The sequence below is a fragment of the Neovison vison genome, chromosome 2 (genome assembly GCF_020171115.1).
Source record: "Neovison vison isolate M4711 chromosome 2, ASM_NN_V1, whole genome shotgun sequence".
In the NCBI taxonomy this organism is placed as follows: Eukaryota; Metazoa; Chordata; class Mammalia; order Carnivora; family Mustelidae; genus Neogale; species Neogale vison.
Genome location: NC_058092.1, coordinates 14426850 through 14447354, shown reverse-complemented (window position 1 = coordinate 14447354; position 20505 = coordinate 14426850). Strand labels below are relative to the sequence as shown.

Sequence of the window (20505 nt, the reverse complement as noted above, 5' to 3'; positions counted from 1 at the left end):
CAACAATATTGCACTATAATCACTCAACTTGCTAAGAGATTAGATCTTTATTCCAACCACTAAAAAGAAATTATAATTCTGTGATGTGACGGAGGTACTAATTATTGCTAAATTGGCAGTCATGGTGTAATATATGAATGTATCCACTCAACATGTTGCACACCTGAAATTTACACAATGTTATATGTCAAATATATTTCAATCCCAAAGAAAGGGAATGGTGTATACCAGATTCACAAGCGATTTTAAATTGTTTTGTCTATGATTTTCAAGTCTCCTCCACTGAATGTGTTCCTTTTGCAATCAAAAGGTTTTAAAAAACTGGTATTAAAAATAAAAACCATAAAATTCCCCGTTGCTAAAAACAGGAAATGGAAAGAGTGTGCTGGATGCCAGAGCTGGGAAGGACAGGGGTGGGCTGTGCCGGGTGGGGCGACTCTGATATAAAAGGCTGCCAGTATGGAAATGTACTTCCAGCAGCTGCATCCACTGCTCTGTGCTGGGACCATGGAGTTTCCCCTGCTGTGCACACTGATGGTGTTTGCTGGTGAGCTGGGACGGGAAGGTGGAACGTGAGTGGGCGCTGTATCTTCTTCCTCAACTGAGTCTTTGCTCTGATCCCCTACGCTGGCCTCCAGTTCTCAATCCTTCTGCCCCTGCAAGGAGCCAGCAGCAGTGGCTGGTCCCCTAGAACACTGGCTTTGGCCGGGGAGCTCTGGGCTGCCACTCTGTGCAGCATGCCTCTGGTCTGCCATGAGGATATGCAGCTAGAGGCTCAGACACTGGGGCTAGCTAAGCAGGTGCTAAGCAGTCCAGCTAAGCAGGACTTTGGACGCCAAGTTACAGAAAAGGATCTCCCTGCTTCACCCTGCTCCCCTTTGTCCCCTTGACCAGATAATAACAATCTTTCACTTATGCACAGTACCATGTACTTTTAGAACCCTTTCTTTCATGTTCATTGTCTCCTTCGAACCTGGGAAGAGGGTCCTGTTAATGGTGGTGGGAGATGGGGCGGTTTCCTTTCAATCTTGCGCAGATCAAATGTAAAAATGTGCTTGCTAGCAAATCGGTGTTTTTGTTCCTCAATCCATCCAAGTATCCAGTGTTAGAAAGGATTTGTACTTTAAAGTGGGGCTTTATATAATCCTGGGACTACTACATTTTTTTAGAGGAACACATCTCCAGGACTACAGCAAAAACTACTGGGGAAATTGCAGTCAAGCTACAGGAACTCATCTCTCAGATATAAAGAAGCAATACGCTGGAGAGATAAAATACACAGGCGAGCCTGCATTCAAATGCTGTCTCCTAGCAGGATGACCTTGGCCGAGTCACCCCACCTCTCTATGTCCTCACCTATAAAATGGGCACAATAACACCCTCTTCATAGGGTTGTTAAGACTTTGAAGAGAAAATGTATCCAAAGGGTTTAGCAAGTGGGATTAATAAAGAGCAAACAATAGCTTCACACAAGGCACGTGAGTGATGAGCCGATAGCCTTGTAACTCTTGGGGGAGGGGCGCCCATCCCCCTTGGTGGCAGCGAAGGATAGAAAGAGTTGCCAAGACAGGAATTACTGACCAGCTAAGCCAGTTCACCAAAGGCATCATGACCCCAGCTCCTCGGTGTCTCAGGGCTGGTTTCTCCTTACTGTAAAATTATAAGAAATAAGACTACCATACCAAAGCATTCTGAACCAAAGCTCAACTTCTAGCTTGCCTGGCAAGGGAAAACGACATCATTCAAGTGTGAGTTTATTTGTGTATTTCTAAGCTGACATGGAAAGAGCCAGACTTGGGGCAGAAAGAGGGAGGAGGTAGACCAGAAAGGCAAGATTCTGAACTCAGGTCCCTGGTTGGTGCACAAGGGGGGTGGTAAGTCCGCTGTGGCTTGCCTCCAGTTTCCTTAGCACAGAAACTGGGCTTCCTGTGGGCCTGGGATGGGTCATTAGTCCCCTCAAGGCTTAGCAAGGGTGTGCAGTTGGAGCCACCGTGTTAAACAGGACTAACAACATGGGTTCCTGTACATTGAGGGGACAAACGGGGGACAGAACAGACTTGCAAGTACCAGACACCCTTGGTCACTTTTAGCTGCAGCCCAAGGCAACCCGCTGGGGATCTCACCCTTGGCCCATTGTATGATCCCTTCCCAAATCCCCTCTTCCCACCTCCCCCTCCCCCAATTTAGGGCTCACTCCCAGGTGAGCCACAGGAGTGCTTTTTTTCTGTAGCTTTCTCTAAGGGAGGTGGGGGAGAGGGTGTGCAAGGCAGGGTGCAGGGAGAAGGGTGACTCTTCCTGTTACAGACTGGAAACTCAGTGCAGAAGCAGGAAACGGTGCCAAGCCGCCTGGGATTTCAGTCCAAGCTCCTCCATGTACCGGCCACTGTGACCCAGTACGAGGCTCGAGCTGCTCATCTATCAAGTGGGCATTAAGCATAGTTCTTGTTGTACTAATGTCAGTTTCTTAGTTCCCAAAAGTATACCGTAATTAACGTAAGCTGATCATAACTTCAAAGGGAAGGTGAGGGGTGTATAAGATCGCTCTGTAACTCCTTGCAACTTTTCTGTACCTCTAGAAAGTACCAAAATAAAAAAGAACATTTATTGCGTGGGGGGGATTTATCTCACAGGTTGAATGAAGTCAGTAAATGACTACATGAGCACGTGGTTGGCTCAGTCGGTTAAGCATCCCAGGGTCCTGGGATCAAGTCCTGCTTTGGGCTCCTTGCTCAGCAGGAAGCCTGCTTCTCCCTCTGCCTCTCCCTCTGCCCCTTCCCCCTGCTCGCGCTTTCCCTCTCTCTTTAAAAAAAAAAAAAAGAAAGAAAAGAAAACATAATAAGCCCTCACTATTGCTGTATTTTTAACAGCCATAGTGCACAGTGGCTGTTGTCTTTTTATTATCCAAGGTCACTGGTTTGGTCCAACCGGGCACGAGTGCCAGGCCTGTGGTCCGCTGGCAACCTCTGACGTTCATGTCCTTTCTTTGTTCCTGGACTCTTTGGCAGGTGTGATTCCAACCCAGGGCGGGATCTTGAACCTGAACAAGATGATCAAACAAATGACCAGAAAGACACCCCTCATCTCCTACTGGTCCTATGGCTGTCACTGTGGACCTGGGGGCAAAGGTCAACCCAAAGATGCCACAGACAGGTAATCCCTTCATGGGCAGGGCGGAGGTCCTGTCCTGTCCTGTCCTGTCCTGCCCGCACCCCGGGACTCTCCCCCTTCCTGTCCTCCCATGGATTCATTCCATGAATTCATTTTGTGGTCTATTCTAGCAACTCTGCTGGGGCCCGGTACCATCCAGGCCCTCCTAGAGCTTGCCTTCTGGCTGGTTCTGCAGAGTCTCCGAAGGCTCCCGGCCCTTCCAACCCCGATCTAGTTAGAATACCCACACGTACTCCCTGCTGCCACAGCATGCTGGTTTTTGTTTGTTTGTTTGTTTGTTTTAAAGATTTTTATTTATTTATTTATTTGATAGACAGAGAGAGATCACAAGTAGGCAGAAGGCAGGCAGAGAGAGAGGGGGAAGCAGGCTCCCCGCTGAGCAGAGAGTCCGATGTGGGCCTTGATCCCAGGACCCTGAGATCATGACCTGAGCTGAAGGCAGAGGCTTAAACCACTGAGCCACCCAGGTGCCCCTGCATGCTGTTTTTTTAAAAAAAAATTCCTACCTCTTTTTTGCCACCGTCTCGTGCAATCTTCACCAGGCCCCCTGGGGAATCGGCCAGGAGGGAGGAGAGCCATCCAGACCCAGGGTCACTTCCCTCATCCACCACTTACAGGCTGTGTGGCCCTGGGCATGTGGCTTGACCTCCTTGAGTCTGTTTCTTCATTTGTGAAATGGGGATCATACTAGTGCCCCCATCACAGGGGAGTAGTGAAGATGAAGAGAGTATTCACGCAGGAAACATGTGCCTGGCTTACAGGAAGTCCTCAATAGGCCTGAGCTAGTGCACCCTCCATAGCGTGCGCTCAGTTTCCCCCCTCATGCAGCCGTGCTCCCTGTCTGTCCCTCCTCCTGTCCTCTCTCTCCAGGTGCTGTCAGAACCATGACTGCTGCTATGGTTACCTGAGGCAGCACCAGTGCCGTGTCCACACAGACCACTACAACTACACCTTCTCCCACGGGGACATCCAGTGCCGTGAGTGCCAGGGGTCTCGGGTTTGGAGTTAGAGGCTGAGGAAGGAGGTCTGGCGCTTACTGCCTTCACATGCTGTGTGACAGTACACAAACCCCTCAAGCTGTCTGTTTTTCTCGTATGTCCAGCGACAGTAGTGGGGTTCTGGAGGAATGGGGCTGGGAGTAGGGAGAGGTCCAGTGGGCGTTTGGATCTGGAAGGGCGGCAGACCTCAGCTAGGATCCCAGAGCCACAGTCAACCGGCTGCGTGACCTTGAACACATTGCTTAACCCCTCGGAGCATCAGTAGTCTCATCCGTAAACTCAGGATGATAAGAGCGTTCTACTCCCTAAAGTTAATTCCAGAGCTAAAATGCGAGCAGACAGAATGAGCCTCACGCGTGTCTGCTGCCAGGCGCATGCTCAGATCAATCACTTGGGCTAAGTACGGTATCGTCGTTAGAACTTACATCGTTACTGGTCCTCAGAGCAGCCCGGCCAGGAGCGGCATCACCCTGATGATCTCCATTTTACAGACAAGGAGAGTGAGGCCAGAGGGACGAGGTGTTTGTCCAGGGTCACCCAGCTGCAGGTGACAGAGCCTGGGCTAGACCTCGGGTCCCCCCCGGGCCCTGGGCCCCTTCCTGGAGACAGCGGGCAGCTCCCAGGCCTGGGAATCAAGTGGGCTCATCACATCACTGCCTATTCATTGAAGGCTTAATAATAATAGCAACAGGGGTGCTTGGATGGCTCAGTCAGTTAAGCATCTGCCTTTGGCTCAGGTCATGGTCTCGGGGTCTGGGATCAACCCTCACGTCGGGCCACCTGCTCAGCGGGTAATCTGCTTGTCCCTCTCCCTCTGCCCCTCCTCCCCCTCATGTCACTGTCACTCTTCTCTCTCTCTCTAATAAATAAATAAAATCTTTCAATAATGATAATAGCAATAATAATAGCCAACATTTATTGAGCACCTACTGTGTGCTGAGCGCTTTGCTTCTCCTGTACTCTCAGCAGCCCCAAGGCCAGCTCTTACCTTCATCCCAAGGACAGATACTGAAACTGATGCACCAAGGTCCATTCAGCCTTAGTCTCTGCACATGCTGTCCCCTCTGCCTGAAGCATACCCCCTCGGCCACCACGGCTTTCCGCAGGGGGAGCAGACCCCTCGCCCCTCAGCTCAAATGGCTCTTGGTGCTGAGTCCCCTTCCCCCATTTTACTGTCTTGTAGACCCTGCATCATCCCTTACTTCCACGAGGAACAGGCTATGATCCCCATTTCTGTGCTTCTCCAATATCTGCTGCCCACCCTCCCCCCCACCACCGGGAGTGTAAACCCTATGCATCAGTTTGGGTCAGTCCTGTCCCCCTAGGGCCTGCCACAGGATGGGTGCTCAATTGTCTAGTAAATGGATGAATAAATGAATAAAGGAGCAAGGCACCCAGGGAGGTCACCGTACATGCCCAAGGTCATGCAGCTAGAGCCCAAGCAGCTGGGCAGGGTACTCTAGTTGAGCAAGGACAGGGCTGCCTTCAGAAACTCCCTCCAGGCACCCTAAGGCCACCCTGGGCTTTGCTTCAGGAAGGAACAGACACTGAGCTCTGTTCTCCTCCACCTGCAGCGGATAAGGGGAGCTGGTGTGAGCAGCAGCTGTGCGCCTGTGACAAGACGATAGCTCTCTGCCTGAAGCAGAACCTGGACACCTATCAGAAGCGCCTGCGTTACTACTGGCGTCCCCGCTGCAAAGGCCAGACCCCCACGTGCTAGGAGTAGCCCAGCCCGCTGCCCTGCATTCCCTCCTCCGTTCCTCAGCATCTCCGGCTCTGGAACTCCACCCCTGCCCCAGCGTCTGACCCCCCTCCACTGGCCTGGGAGGGTCTCAACCACGCCCCACCCTCCTTCTTGTTCTTGGACCTTCCAGATCTTTCCGACTGAGGCAGACACTCTCTTCTGATTGTGGATTAAGATCTGAGAAGAAGCCAAGTCCAGGAAGCCCCCTAGGGATGGTGTTTGGGCTGAAGCTGCAGGTGTTAGGGGTGGGGACTTGGGGGCCATGGTGCGGCGGGTCCTCCCTGCCACAGCCACTCGCCAGCCCGAGTCTCCCCCGTCCGACACGCTGTCCAAGCTGCAGCCGGGATGGCCTCTCTGAAGGGCAATGCTGACCCTTCTGTCCACATGGCTCTACTTCTTAAAACCCAAAGCCTCCCACCGCCCCCGCCCCAGGGAGGACATCTTACAGAGTTTTGGACCCACATTGTCCACCACTGTGTCGCTCTCCCAAACTAGGCTGGGCGGTCCTTGTGGGAAGCACCCATGACTGTTTTGGACTTGTTGCATCTGTGCATCCAAAGTCATGCCCAGGATCAAGAAGGAACTCCATGAATCCCTTGGGAGCTAAAGGCCAGATGAAGCTGCCTGGTCCTCTTGCTCCAAACGCAGGTCCGCACGCACACCTGGTGTGTCCGCTCCTGCTTCCAGGAGCTTTCTCAGGCTGGAACTTTGGCGGAGCTCTCCTCCTGCCATCCCCAGGTGGCCAAGCCCCACCGAGGCTCCTCAGGGTCCCAGGGCCACTTGCAACAGAAGCCTCCTGTGGCTGACTCCTCCTTGGCTCTGAGAGCTTGTTCCATCCTCCAAACCCACATAGCACTTTACGGGTCTGTAGTCTACCAGGTTTGATCTTAAGTGGGATTTAACATCTGGCCTTTTCTGATCCCCTCCTGCTGGACTAGAGGTCCTGGAGGACAGGGGCTTTGTCTCTCATCTTTGTTTCCTCTGCTCCCTGAAATAGCAAAGGGGCTTGATTAATGTTCATAGACAAAATGATCCCATGATGGATGGATGGAGGTTGTGGTAGATGCTGCTGGTACCCCACCCAGATCCCCACCTGGCCCTTTCCCCAATCCCCAGCTAAGCCAGATGTTTGGCTGCTGTGTGCTCACATCTGTCTCCTCCTCCTTGTCTGCTGGGAGCTACCACCCCTCCCACACCACTCACCTCTAACCAGTGCCTAGAGAGTGTAATACCAGAAGGACGTAAATGACCAGCCCCAGCCTCCTGCAGGACCACCGGGCAGCATGGAAGCAGGCTTGAGGCCAGACGTCCGGAACACCTCTTTGCTTAGCTTCATACCCTGGTCTGGCCTGTTTCCCTTGCTGCCTTACAGGTTTCTCCTGAGAGCATGTCCTTAATAAATCGCTCACTTGCACAAGAATCCTGTCTCAGGCTCAGCTTCTGGGGAAACTGACTTGTGATGGGTGGATGGATGGACGGGTGGACGGATGGATGGGCGGCTTCTTCATATAAGAATCTGTCATTTATATGTAATTAGCTGTGTCCCCAGCAACAGGGCTGGAGCACCAGGAGCTACTGGCCCTCCAGCCTGTGATACACATAAGTGAAACAACTGTCAAAGCACGTTTCCTATTTCCCCATGAAGTTCAGTGGCTCATGTGAGGCAGGTAATTGGAATTAAGAACCATGGGCACTGGGTTCAAATACTAGTCATATCCCTGCCTGGCCATGTGACCTCACCTAAGGAATCTTGGGTTTCCACGCATGTAAAGTATAGGCAAAAGTTACAAGAAAATAAGATGAGTTCAGCGGATTAAATAAGATTTTTGTGTATGTAGCTGTCAGCACCATACCCCACACATGGGAATGCCTCTTTATTTAAAAAAAAAAAAAAAGATGTATTTATTTTAGGGCGAGAGCAGAGGAAAGAGGCAGAGGGAGAGAGACTCCCAAGCAGACTCCACGCTAAGCATGGAGCCCGTCTCCGGGTTCGATCTTATGACCCTGAGATCATGACCTGACCTGAAACCAGGAGTCCATCACTTCACCAACCAAGCCACCCAGATGCCCCACTAATGCCTCTTTAATTTTACCTGTAGTTCTCTTGCTCTTGTTGTCATGTAATGACCACATCTGAAATCAAGACACATCAGGAAAGAATAGTTCATCTATGTCCCCCTTCTTTCCACCCAATTCCTCTCTCCCTTCCACGTGACGGTGCAAGCCGTGTCAGTAAGATCCTGGTGCACAATGTTCATTTATTCGAGAGCTGGTGACCCTGCTTGTCCATTAGCACTCCTGTGTGCCAGGCTCTGGGATGGTGACAAGATCCGTCTTGGCAGGCTTGGGCATTACTGTCCTCATCTTACAACCTGAGGCTCAGAATGGGGACAGCAACCTCCGAGGTCCCACAACCAGCAAAAGGCGAAGGCAGGATTCCACCCCAGACTCTCCCTACTCGGCCTCCGGCACCCTGTCCCATTTGTACTGGTCAGGAAGCTTCCTGTGACTTGATGGGCTTCAGCAATGACCTCACATGACAAGAAGTCCAGGGGTAAGCTGGCTTTTTGATGACTTGGTGAGGTCATCAGCACTGGGTGTCTCTCCAGCTCATGGACCACCTTGGCCGTGCTGCTTTGCACCCCCCTCCCCACCCCGTACCCCAGGTGGCTCCTCCCAGCTTCCAAATCACAGCTGTGGTCCAGACTCCAAACCTGGACATGATAACATCCAGCAAAGAGCATGCGGTCCCTGTTGTGTCTGTTTTCAATGAGCCCTACCACCACCCGCAGGACTGACCACCCCAAACCCTAGTGCTTCAAGGTGATGGGATTACTCTGGTCGGTGTCGATTCCTCCGGTTTTATTTACCCTTGAGAGGAGACCGAGTCAATGTCCCAGAGTTGCGGATAATGGCTACAATGAGAGCAGTTGGGGTTGTTGATAGGATGGCCTTGGGTGGGCAAGTCCAAGGCTGGGTCAGGAGCAGGACCGTGCCTGTAGCTAAGCACCTGGGGCAGGGCCTGGTGGTCACAGTTGCTTGGTGATCGACAGTTGTTTGTTATGAATGAATGAATGATGAATAAATGAATGAATCCCAGGCTGGTAAAGACATGGGACTTTGGACCAAGAGGTGGGACAGGCACATGGGGTCTCAGGGCAGCCAGGACTGAGTCCGCAGAGTAAGGTAGGACGCCGCTCCCTCCCATGCATTCTCATTCTGGGCCAATTTCCAATTTCTGGAATTGTTCCTGGAATTGGGTAAGAGGCATGAAGGAAGGAGAGATTCACCGGTAGTTTCCGTTCTCCGCGCCCATCTCTCAAGGAGCCTGGATGCAGGAGGCAGACAGAAGGACACGAGTCACCATGCTTCCCCGCCCCTTCGGGGGTCAGACTCACAAAGGGACAACCACAGGGGCAGGAGTGGAGCCAGCACAGAGCTGCCAACACGGAACACCTGGGGTGCCCACTCCCCCCCTCCCCACCCCTCCCTGGGGCATGGTATTGCATCTTCCAGCTGCAGAAACTGAAACTTGAGGGTGAGTCACTTGCTGATAAGCCGCAGAGTTGGGACTCGAACCCAGTTCGCTCTGGCTCCGGGGCTGTGTCTCCCCCTACCTCCCACACTCTTTCCTGGGAAAGTTGGTGCATAAGGGCCCTGGGTGCCCCTTAGGGGTAAGAGGATGAGGAGGTAAGAGGGGATGTGGCCAGGCAGGAAGCAGCCTGGGGAGAGAGATGGGGGTAATATTGGACTGAGAGGACCCCAGCACAGCAGGGCTCACTTAGAGCCCTCACGGTGGGAGCCCTTAATCCCACTGCTGGCTGAATCCCCAGGCCACCTGGACCCGGGGTACCACCTCCAGGGGGCAGGGGACCCAGCCCGGGGCATGAGTGGCAGCTGCCTTCTCCAAGCTCTGCCTGTTTTCCCTGTAGGAACCTCTCCCAAACACCCAAGCTCCTTCCACAGGTCCTCTCTGTTGCTGTGATGTGAGGGGGTGGGGGGTGGAGGGGTGAGGGGGTTGGGGTGGCTGAGGCTCCTGTGTCAGTGCCCCTGGAGGGAGCTTGGGGGTGTTCCCTCGGGGTGCAAGGTGTCCTTGCTCACTATTGAGGACAGACCCGCACTGACATCACTGGGCAGTCTGGACAACAGGGAGTGAGGGCCTGGCTCTCTCCAGAGCTCAGGGTTAGGGGAGGTCCTCTTTTTCTTTTTCTCCACTTAAAATAAAGGAGAGATTTTTAAAGTAGTCTGTGAAAACTCAAAGCAGGTCAGAAAAGGCAAGGCGGAGAGGTTGCTTCCTCTCTCTGCTTTAGGTTCCTGGCCAAGCCTTGCTTTGGGGTCTCTCCTGGATGGACTTTCCTGGCTCTTTGCAAGACCGTCCCCCTTCCGTCATCCAGAGCTCAGCCAGGAGTCACTCCCTGAGAGAGATCAGGGTCCTCCCAACCTAAAGCAACCCCCTCACACCCTGACTTATCTCAAGGCTCTGCTTGCCTTTTCTGTTGGTTTTCTTAATCACTCATCCAGCCATTTGTTTATCTTAGATTGGAAAAGCTTAGTTTATCACCTCCCAGCCCCTCCCTCAGAAGGCTCAGAAATCAGCCCCTCCCTCTGCCCAGGACACGCCCCTCCTCCCAGGAGACCTCGCTGTCAGAGATCATTCTCCAGGCCGGCTATCGCCCAGGCTGGCCTGGGGGTGCGGCTCTCCTCTCCCCTGAAGCCCCAAGATGAGTCTGCCCCAGGGCCTGGCTCTACGGATCCCTGCTGTACTTGAGTCACCTCGGCCCAAAACCCCAAAACCCCAAGTCTGGGCACCACAGAGCAGCAGGAAGAGGAAATAATTAAACCAGGTGGCTTCTGGCTTCTTAAGAGGAAGATGGGAAAATGCCGTTTTTCAGGGTTCCCCGGTGCTAAGAACCTTCTACACATGATCTCTTACACCTGCCCCCAGCCGGGTATTTTGACCTTCTTTTATAGGGGAGGAAGCAGGCTCTGATAAGTAAAATATCTTGCCCGAGGTAACTCAAACAGCCAGAAGCTGCAGAGGCTGGGCACACGAGGTCAGACCACGCCAAGCTCTGCATCCCAGGGCCACACTCTCTCCAGCCCGGAAGGTGGGCTCCCGAAGGGGGAAATTCTGAAACCTCACAGTGGACAAGAATCCCCAGGAGGAGAGTGTTTAAAATGCAGGTTCTTAGGCCAGAACCCAGACCCGGGAGGTCTGATTCTATAAGTCTAGGATGGGACCCAGGAACCTGTATTTTTACCAAGTGCTGCTGGACATTTGGCTTCAACTGGCCCAGCATCATCTTTCAAAAAGGGTGCAGGCTGTCACCGCTAACCCCAGGTCCCCATTACCCACTCCCCCTATGGCTAGCATCCAGAGCAAGCAGAGTCTGTCCCCATGGTCAACTGTGGGGCTGACCAGCCCGTTCATGCCAAGGTTGGTTCCTCCTGTGCCAGCACAGCTCAGCGAGCTGGAAGCCTGGAGACCCACCTTCTAGATCAGACTCCATGTAAGCCCCGTTCTCTCGGCCCCCACTTCTTCCTCTGCCAGGTAGGAGGGGGCAGGAGCCTGCTTCCCAGACCTCAGCCTTTCACACACCACCATCCAGATGTCTGGTTTAATAATTCAATTTTCTTCTTCTTCTTCTTCTCCTCCTCCTTCTTCTTCTCCTCCTCCTTCTTCTTCTTCTTCTTCTTCTTCTTCTTCTTTTAACTCTTCTTAACCTAAATAAATGTATTTAAGAAGGAAGTTAATTCCATTCTGGTATAGAGAAAACCAGTATCACTTGTCATCCACAGAAGGTGACTGAAAACAAACAAACAAACAAACAAACAAACAAAGTCAATGGAAATAAAACTCTTATTGGAGAGAGAAACGCAGGACCAATAGTTGGGTCAACTAGCAAGTACGGGAGAGGTGCTGAGGATGCCCGGGCTCCACGCAGAGACCGACTTCAACTGGTTGTATTCTGAAGGACTGGAAGGAACTAGAGAGAGCAGATCAGGTGCTCTATGAGCAGCACAGTTTGTCCTCTTCTCTGGCGAGTCCCAAGCCAGGTGGGGAATGGGGGGACACCAGCTGGTTGATGCTGTAGAAGGTCCTGGAGACAAGGGAGGAGGAACACAAGATCTGCTCTTGGGGAGCACAAGCGCACAGGGGAAGAAGGCAGTCACGGAGTGCCGGACCGGGAGCTAGGAGACACCCACGCTGAGGCAGTTTCTGTGATACTCCTGCTCCAAGGCCTCAAAAGGGATCAGAATATGTCATCCCAGAATATGCCACTTTGCATACAAATTATTTTGAGCTGAAGACAGTTGAGAATGCAAAGATGCGGGAAGAGTTCTCTGTCCATCCCTTATCTGCCTCAAAGCAGGACATAAATATCCTTTTGAGGAAACTGCCCCAACCTTGTACTTGGAGAGAACAGCAGCTCTTACCATCAAAGCTGGGGAGTCAACAGCCAGATTGGTTTGCATAAACAGACTTTTCTAAAATAGCCTTTCTTCCATTAGTTGCCCCCATATAGCTCTTAGTCATTTCCTCACAGGTTATGTTCCTTTAAGTCCAAACTCTCTCTCTGCTATAAAGGAATCCTCTGGGTCTTATCACTCAGAGTTTCACTTCTTTTCTGTGAACTCCTGTGCATGTCAATATGAATAAATATCATGTGGCTTTTCTCCTGTTAATCTGTCTTTTGTTAGTTTAATTTGCAGGCCCCCATGGACTACATCTAAGAGGGTAGAGAAAAGTTTTCTTCAACACTGGCCTGCAGTTCCCTGTTGACACCAAAGCGGTCAGGGTGAAAAGGCTCATGTTAAATGGAAAGGTGAATAAAACAAGATGAACAACTTGACTCTATGGGGAAAATGCACTACATGAAAAGTTGGCAGGAAAAATGCTCAAAGGAAGTGGTCAAGAGTGTGGGCTCAGAGTCCCACATATAAGGTCTGCCAGCTTTTGGGGTCTGTAGGATCTTGGGCACAAGTCACTGGGCCTCTTTGAGCCTCTATTTATTTATCTATAAAATGGGAATTATCATACTGTCTTCACAGGGTGTTGTCAGGGGTGAATGACAGACCTCTGGAAGGCACTTGGCACCCTAGAGACCAGCCTGTGGAACACATAGCAGTCCCTGTCGGGCTCACTGTTGAAGGACTGTTAGCAGCAGTGGTCGTGGGTCCTGGTGGCGGCATCCCCATCATTATTTTACTGTTGTTTCTTTCCTTCTCCCCAGAGCTCGTGCTCAGCCAGGCCTGCTTGTTGGAGCTCTATGGCATTCGCAGGCAGGTGGTGGAGAAGACACCCCTCCTTAGCCACCTCATTGTGGCTGTCACTGTGGCTTGGGCAACCAGGGTGGCCTGCGGTGCCAGCAGCTGGAAACCCATCCCTCCTGGGTCAGCAGGCGTGCTGGCCAAGGTCTGAACTGAAACCTTGTCTGGGCATCGTTTAGAGCTGGGGGCCACCATACTGATTCAGCACAGCTTTCCTGGGCGAAGAGGGCGGGCTCTGGGGTTCATTCCCTTCTGCACTGCTTACCAGCTGTGGTTCCTGGGGCAAGCTCGACCTCCCCATGCCTCAGTGTCCTCACATACAGGATAAGGTGTTTGCTGTACTTCCTTTGTAGGTTAGTATGAGGATTCAGTGGAACCATGGCGAAGCACACTTAGGATACTATCTACACTGGGATCTGCCCCATTGTGTCAGACACCAGGCAAGGCAGTGGGCGCTCATGAAGAAATGCCAGTCCAGCCTCCAAGAGGTCCCTGTTCCCATGAGGGGGAGACTCCCCCAAACTTCAGCTTCTGAGAAGCTGGTTCAAGTCCTGACAGCAATAACTTCAAGCAACTTTTTCTCTCTATCCTTCAGTTGCCCACTCTGTAAAATGGGGTGTTTTGAGGTTCTATTGGATCATGGATTTGACAACACTTTGCGAAGCATAAAATATTAGAAGGTTTTTAATATGGAGAGTTTTCTATGGAGAGTTCTACATAGAAAGGAAGTGTGCAGGCTGAAACATGTTAGAACTTGGACGGGATGCACAGTATGATAGCACAACCATGTCCAGATACAGAGATCCTTAGAGAAGATAATAAGAGGTTATAGGTTTACAATCAACACATTTATTTGAAACCTGAGTAATCTTGGCGTCTGGCAGGAAACCAATTGTGCAACATTCCAGATTTATTAAATCAGCTGTTTAGAACTGATGATTCAAAGAGTTTTTAGGCACGGCAACCAAACAATGTTCAGATTCTCTGCCTCAGGGGTTGTCAAACCTGATAAATGAGTTGTTTGCCAATTCCCAGAATCTATCATTTTGGTGTTGATGGACTGATGAGTCTGAGATGTGATTTTTTTTTGCTAGAAGATCCATCTCCCTTTCTCTCCAGCTCCTTGCTGGAAAAAGGACAGGGCAGCTGAAATAGAATGAAAACATCAGTGCAGAGGAATTCACACAATGACCAGGAATCTTCCAGGAAAAGGTAAAGGCAAAGGAAACCCAGAGGGGGGCAGTAGTTAAAGGGGTAAAAGTAGATTCTAACCAGGGCGCCTGGGTGGCTCAGTGGGCTAAAGCCTCTGCCTTCAGGTCATGATCCCAGGGTCCTGGGATAGAGCCTTGCATTGGGCTTTCTGCTCAGCGGGGAGTCTGCTTCCCCCTCTCTCTCTGCCTGCCTCTCTGCCTATTTGTAATCTCTGTCTGTCAAGTAAATAAAAATCTTTAAAAAAAAAAATAGATTCTAACCAGGAATGATTGCAATGGGAGACAAGAGCCTTCACATACAATAGGGCTCAGTTCAGAATACAGGTTGGACATGTGGGGATTTACAACCATGGAGCCAGTGGGCCTGGAAAATCACTAAAAGAATATACATCAGAAGTAAGGGGGGGAGGAATTCCAGCTAAGCTGACTGAACAGGATTCTTGCCAAAAGCAGCCCTGGCTGATCAGACATCACCTCAAGGATGATGAGGGGTGAGGAACCTGATCAGATATCAAAGAGATCAGATATTGAGGGTGAGGGTTTTGGTTAAAACTCCTTGGCAGGATTCTTGCTCTTAAGGATGTGGCTGAGTCAAAAAAGGTCTTAGAAGAGCCTGACTCAATTCGGACCAGAAGAGTCTTCATCCGTCCCTCTTCTTGTTCAAGGAAAGAAGAGACCATCTTTCTTCGGAACAGCATGAGTCCTTTTATTATTTTGCTGCCTTTTGATCATGAAGGATCAGATAACCCATTACTTGGGACCTGGTCCTAGCAGCTAGCTGCTGGATGGTCTGAGCAGTCAGGCATCAGATAGGGGCGTTTCTATGAAAATAATGGAGAGACGAAGATTAGTCTCGGGGAGCCCAGTTTCCGAGACCCAAAGGCAGCCAGTTGGAAGAGTTCTAGATGTGGGGCTGGAGACATCTACGGGATGGAGTAAGGACAGCAATGATGATCCAACGACCTTGCCGGCTTGCGGTTCGAATGTCTTTGGCGATGGCATCGGGCATTCCAGTAAACTTTCTGAGTGGCTCACACGACAGCAGACACCATCTATCATGAGTTCTCTAGATTTTTTTTCAAGTCGTCCAGCTTCTGTTTATAGGGCATCGGGAAAACGGCAGTTTCAGTTCTCAGGAATGCGAGCCAGGGAGGTGGGAGAATAATTAGAAACTTCAGTCTGGGGAATTATAGTCAGATATTGGAGAACCCCAAGGGTGAGCTCTTGTTTTCCGTTAAAACACGAAATTTCTCTCTGCAGTCAGCCCCCCTTTCTGACCAAAGATAATCTAAGCACAGCTGATCCTGTTTACAAAATTATTCTGGTCTCATCCAACTGGGCATGATTATTTACATAAGGATGACAAAAACAGATTTTGACCACATATCCCTTTTTTAGTTTGCTCTGTCCTAGAAGTTTTCACAGGGAATCTCAGATTAGACACTTAAGAAAACTCTGGAGGCTGGGAAGTCTGGGAAATCTTCACCAGACTTTGCCTTCTGTATCCATAGATTTGGGTGACTTCCTCTCCTTTCAAGGTCCCCAAGATATCCTGTGGTCCCTGGGTCTGCCAGAAAGTTACCTTCCTTACTCCTCTGCAAGGCTAGGAGCCCTATAGAGCCAGGGATTAGAACATTTTTTTTTTTTCAAAAGGGCTTCATGAGCATTGGTTCCATAAAGTCAACCTTAAGTCCTTAAAACTGTCTGGTCGTATCTGATCCTATGCACATCGTTCTCAAATAGGACATTCCCATCAGAGCCTCTGTTACATAACCCATGTTTCCACTGAGTATCTGTTTCAGGGAGAACTGATTCTTAGTGAACTCAGGCAAATAATTATATTGCCATGGAAATAAGAAGACTCGCTAAGAATTTCCGAACGTTGGAGGGAGCAGGTTAGGAGAAGACATAAATATTTCATTTCCGTTTACAAAAGTAGAGTCTACTAAATTGTTATGAGCACAGACAACTTCCAAGACAAGAAGAAAAAGGCATGATAAATAGAATGTTAGAGACCCAGCAATGTTCTAATGATCCTCGCTAAAGTGACTTAACAAAATTCTTGCCGTTGGGGATGAGACTCAGGGACAGAGCCCGGTCAAACAAGGGCTTAGAGGAGCCTGGGTAAAAGGTTGGGTAAGGTGAGCCTTTGTCAGTAACAAACTTACAGGGGTGTTCTTGGTTTAAACAGTGGAGAGGTGAGTAACACATTTTAAGAAAATATTCTATCATAAAAAATGAAATATGTTTTAAAGATTTATTAATTTATTTGGGACAGAGAGAGAGAGAGATCGGGGGAGGGGCAGAGAGAAAAGAAAGAATCTGGAGCAGACTCCCCACTGAGCACAGAGTCCCATCTCACGACCCCGAGATCATGACCTGAGCAGAAATAAAGAGTCAGATGCTGAGCAGACTGAGCCACCCAGGTGCCCCCCCAAAATGAAAAATGTTTTAAGTAAATGTTTTAATTAAAAGGGAAAGTTATGAAATGTACATGGGTTAAGTGGACTAGGATGGTCATCTATAACTCAGTATTGTTAGGAGGGCACACCTCCTACATCTTTACCCCTGGAGGCACCGTCTAGAATTCAGAAATGGGCAAAAATAGGGCTAGGACTACAGGTCATCCCAGTCTCTGTGGATGTCAACAGGCTGTCCCCATGGGTATATGCGAGTGTACCAAATGGGTCTGGCTCATCTTTAGTGACCTGCCCTGCCTCCCGCTTTCCCCACACCTGACTGCTTTGCACATCTGGGCGCAACTGGGAGCTTGTGTACAAACACAGATTTCTGGTCCCCAGCCTGAAAGTTGGGACCCAGCCTGGGGATTTGTTTTGGCAACAACAGGTAATTCAGAAGTAGGCCTTCCACCTGCCAGGCCAGAGGGCAGCCCGAGAACACATCAGGTACCTGGGGCAGGGGTGGGGGTGGGGGGGACGAGCTATCCCAGCTCCACTAGGACTAAACTCCTAACCCTTTCTATCCCAGCAGAGAAGATGCACGACGCTAGGAGGTCGAGCTAGAGTCACGGGGTCACCTGGCGTGGTGGTCTGGCTCAGGGACCTCGCCAAGCCTGAGCAGGTGTGAACTGGGGCCTTTGTGTGCAAGCCTGAGCAGGTGTGAACTGGGGCCTTCGTGTGCAAGCAACACCGCTCTTTGCTGCTTTGGTGGAGATGGTGTCCAGCCGTCTGTGCCAGACCAAGAGGCTCTGTGGGGAGGGAGGCCGGTGGCAGCACCACCTACCACCTTCCTGCTTGGACGTAAGTAGCCTCTTGGTTCGACGCAAACTCCTTCATCGAGCATCTCATTCTTGCCACGGTGGGGAGTGGCTGTCTCCTTCCCCGACTGAGCATCTTGAGGGAGAGGTTGATGTCGTGTTGTGATGGCTATTCTGTGTCCCCATGTGTCCCCCTGTGTCCCACATAGCTGGCCTGGGCAGGGGGGAGGGATTTAGCTGGTAGGGGTGGGTGGACAGGTGGCCCGGGGTAGTGGGCAGACAGAGGCTGGAGGTGCAGAAACGCACGGCCTCTGACCGGATGCAAGGCTCACTGCCGCAGGCCCCCAGGTGCAGCCTCACCTGTAAGTGCTGCTATGCCCGCCTGAGAGAGAGATCACTGTGCTCCCCGTGGGGTCACCGCACCTGTGATGACAGCATCACCGACGCCCACGTCGAATGTGGTAAGCACTTCACGGGGCAGCCTGGGGCCAGCTTCTGCCCTGGACACCAACCTCGGCCTCTAGTGCTTGTGCTTGTGTGTAGAACCAGCCGGTTGCAATCAAACTCTTGGGCTTGGGTTTGGTGGTCCTCTCCCACAATAGGTGCCATTATTGAGTGCCTACTGTTTGCCGGGCACTGCAACAGGTAATTTACATGCATCATGTCATCAAATAGTCCCAACAGCCTTGAGGAAGGTATTATTAGCCTGTTTGACAGCTGAGAAACTGAGGCTTGGAGAATTAGAATCACAGGCCTGGGGTCACTCAGTGAGGAAAAACACAGAGCTACCACCTTCAAGCCAAAGCCCTTGTATGCTGTCTCCCCAGGACTTAAACTCATGGCTTAGTTCTCTGTGTCCCAGCCAGGAGCCAAACACCTGTGTTTATGTCCGGTTCCTCTGCTGTGTGGTTCCAGAATGTTCAGGGATTCATGCCATCATGAGCTTGGAGGTCCATGGCCAGAAGCCCCATTCCAATCTAAGGCTTGAGGAGAAGGATGAGGTGGCCCAGGGGCCCCAGAGCCCAGGGGTGCCTTTTGGGGTTTGTGCAATTAAAGTTCACACAGGGAAGCCACTCAGAGGCCCGCAGCTTCAGACCCAGGCAGGTCTGTGAGCAAAGGCCTCTCAGATCCTTTTGATGGCAGCCCACAGAATTTAAGAATTTCACACCTGGACCCAGCCAGCCCCCAGCACACACACACACACACACACACACACACACACCCCTACCAGAGAGGCACAATTTGCTGAAGCAGCACTTTACTGTTTGTGATATATTAACACATGCACAAGCACACACACGTGACACACACACACACACACATGTGCACACACGCACGCACATGCACACACCAGATGCAAACCTCAAAACTGACTTCACGACCAGGGATACGGTTAAAATTATCTGTCAAACTGTGGCCCAAGGTCACCCAAGATGTTTGCAGAGTCAGGACTAGAACCTGGTATCTAATTCCCAATACTTCTCATTATTGAATTCCGATTAATAGAATGCTAGCCCCGTTGAGTGCGGAGAGAGCGTCTGGATGGTCTGGGTACGAAGTCGCTACCACTAGTCAGGGTCTAACTGCACATTTCTCCGAGTGCTGAGGAGACAGAGCAGAGGCTCTGGGTCCCGGCTGTGGCCATCAGTTCTCACTGAGCCAGTGGAGTGTCAGGTAGCCGGGCTCCCCTCACACCCGGTCTTCTGTATTCACCTAAATCTGCCTCCTGGCTGTGGTTCCCTGCTCCTTCCCTGGGCGTCTCTGATGTAAGGCAGGGCAGACAGACACAGCAGCGTGCCTGGGGTTTTACACAGGGCACACTCACCAGGCACTCCCCCTGTGCCAAGCAAGGAAAGATGAGCCAGCAGCAGGGAGGCACAGGCTCCCTGCCCCGGGGAGCTTGGGCTCTGGATCTGTACGGTCCCAGGTTCAAATTTCCACTCTGCTTCTCTTGGGTGTGTGGCCAAGGTTTCATGCTTGGCCTCAATGGACTTGCCCATGAAGCGGGATTGTGACACCTGCCTGTCAGGTTGTCGGGAGGATGAAGGGACATAACCCATGGGAAAGTCCCTGGCATGTGGCAGGTGGTCAGTAAGTGGTAGCTTTCATGATTATTATGACTGATAAGAAAAAAAAGCAACTCACAGGTAAAGGAGAGGGGACAACATCCCAGAAGAGAATCAGCAGCAAGAACAGAGGCAGAGTGGAACCCACAGGGCAAAATGGGAGGCACGGAGATCTGGGGAAGTGGGGAATGGTTGGGAGATCGAGTGGAAGGGCAGCACAGCCAGCCGTGGAAAGACCTTGAACATCAGCCTGAAGAACACGGCAATGGGGAGCCACTGAGGGCCTTAGAGGGAGGGAGTGGCACAATTTGGAGTATGTGAAAGAAAAGATGGATTAAGGACCCTTGACTGATATCAACAAACCTGCACCAGGGCTTGACTTATGCCATGGTGGTGAGCTTTCTGAGTTCATCAGGGAAGGGTATGGTCACCATCCCAAGAGGCCTCCAAGAGGTGGCAGGACTTCAAGGGAGGCTCTTGCCACCTGAGTGGGGTAGGATGGTTCTCTCCGACGGCAGCAGAGGGGAGCACTCTTGTGCTGGCAGAGGTCCGGGGAGCAAGTTTCAGAAACAGATGTGACAGGGTGACCAGAAGTTGGCCTCCTGTCTGGTCCGGTTCTGGACACATGGAGCAGTCTGGAACCTCATCCCAGGGGCAAGTCAGATGCAGGAAGACCACACCCCCTTGCTAGACATCGGGGCACCGAGCTATCTCCCCTGGCTCCTGACTGTGTGTCATTCATTCATCTGATCATCCAGCCCCTTACTCAGTCAGCATACACTTGTGACGCCCCGGCTGTGTGCCAGGCAAGCCACTACGCCCCAGGAAG

At 51.3% G+C, this 20505-nt stretch overlaps 1 protein-coding gene across 1 annotated transcript; it reads left to right on the top strand.

Annotated features, from left to right (window-relative positions):
- Positions 1–459: 459 nt before the first annotated feature.
- On the top strand, positions 460–7330 carry PLA2G2D (phospholipase A2 group IID). The gene is made up of 4 exons (XM_044236304.1): positions 460–547; positions 3006–3150; positions 4039–4145; positions 5741–7330. The coding sequence occupies exons 1-4, from the start codon at positions 460–462 to the stop codon at positions 5884–5886; spliced, it is 486 nt and encodes a 161-aa protein (XP_044092239.1). The 3' UTR covers positions 5887–7330.
- The last annotated feature ends 13175 nt before the right edge of the window (positions 7331–20505 follow it).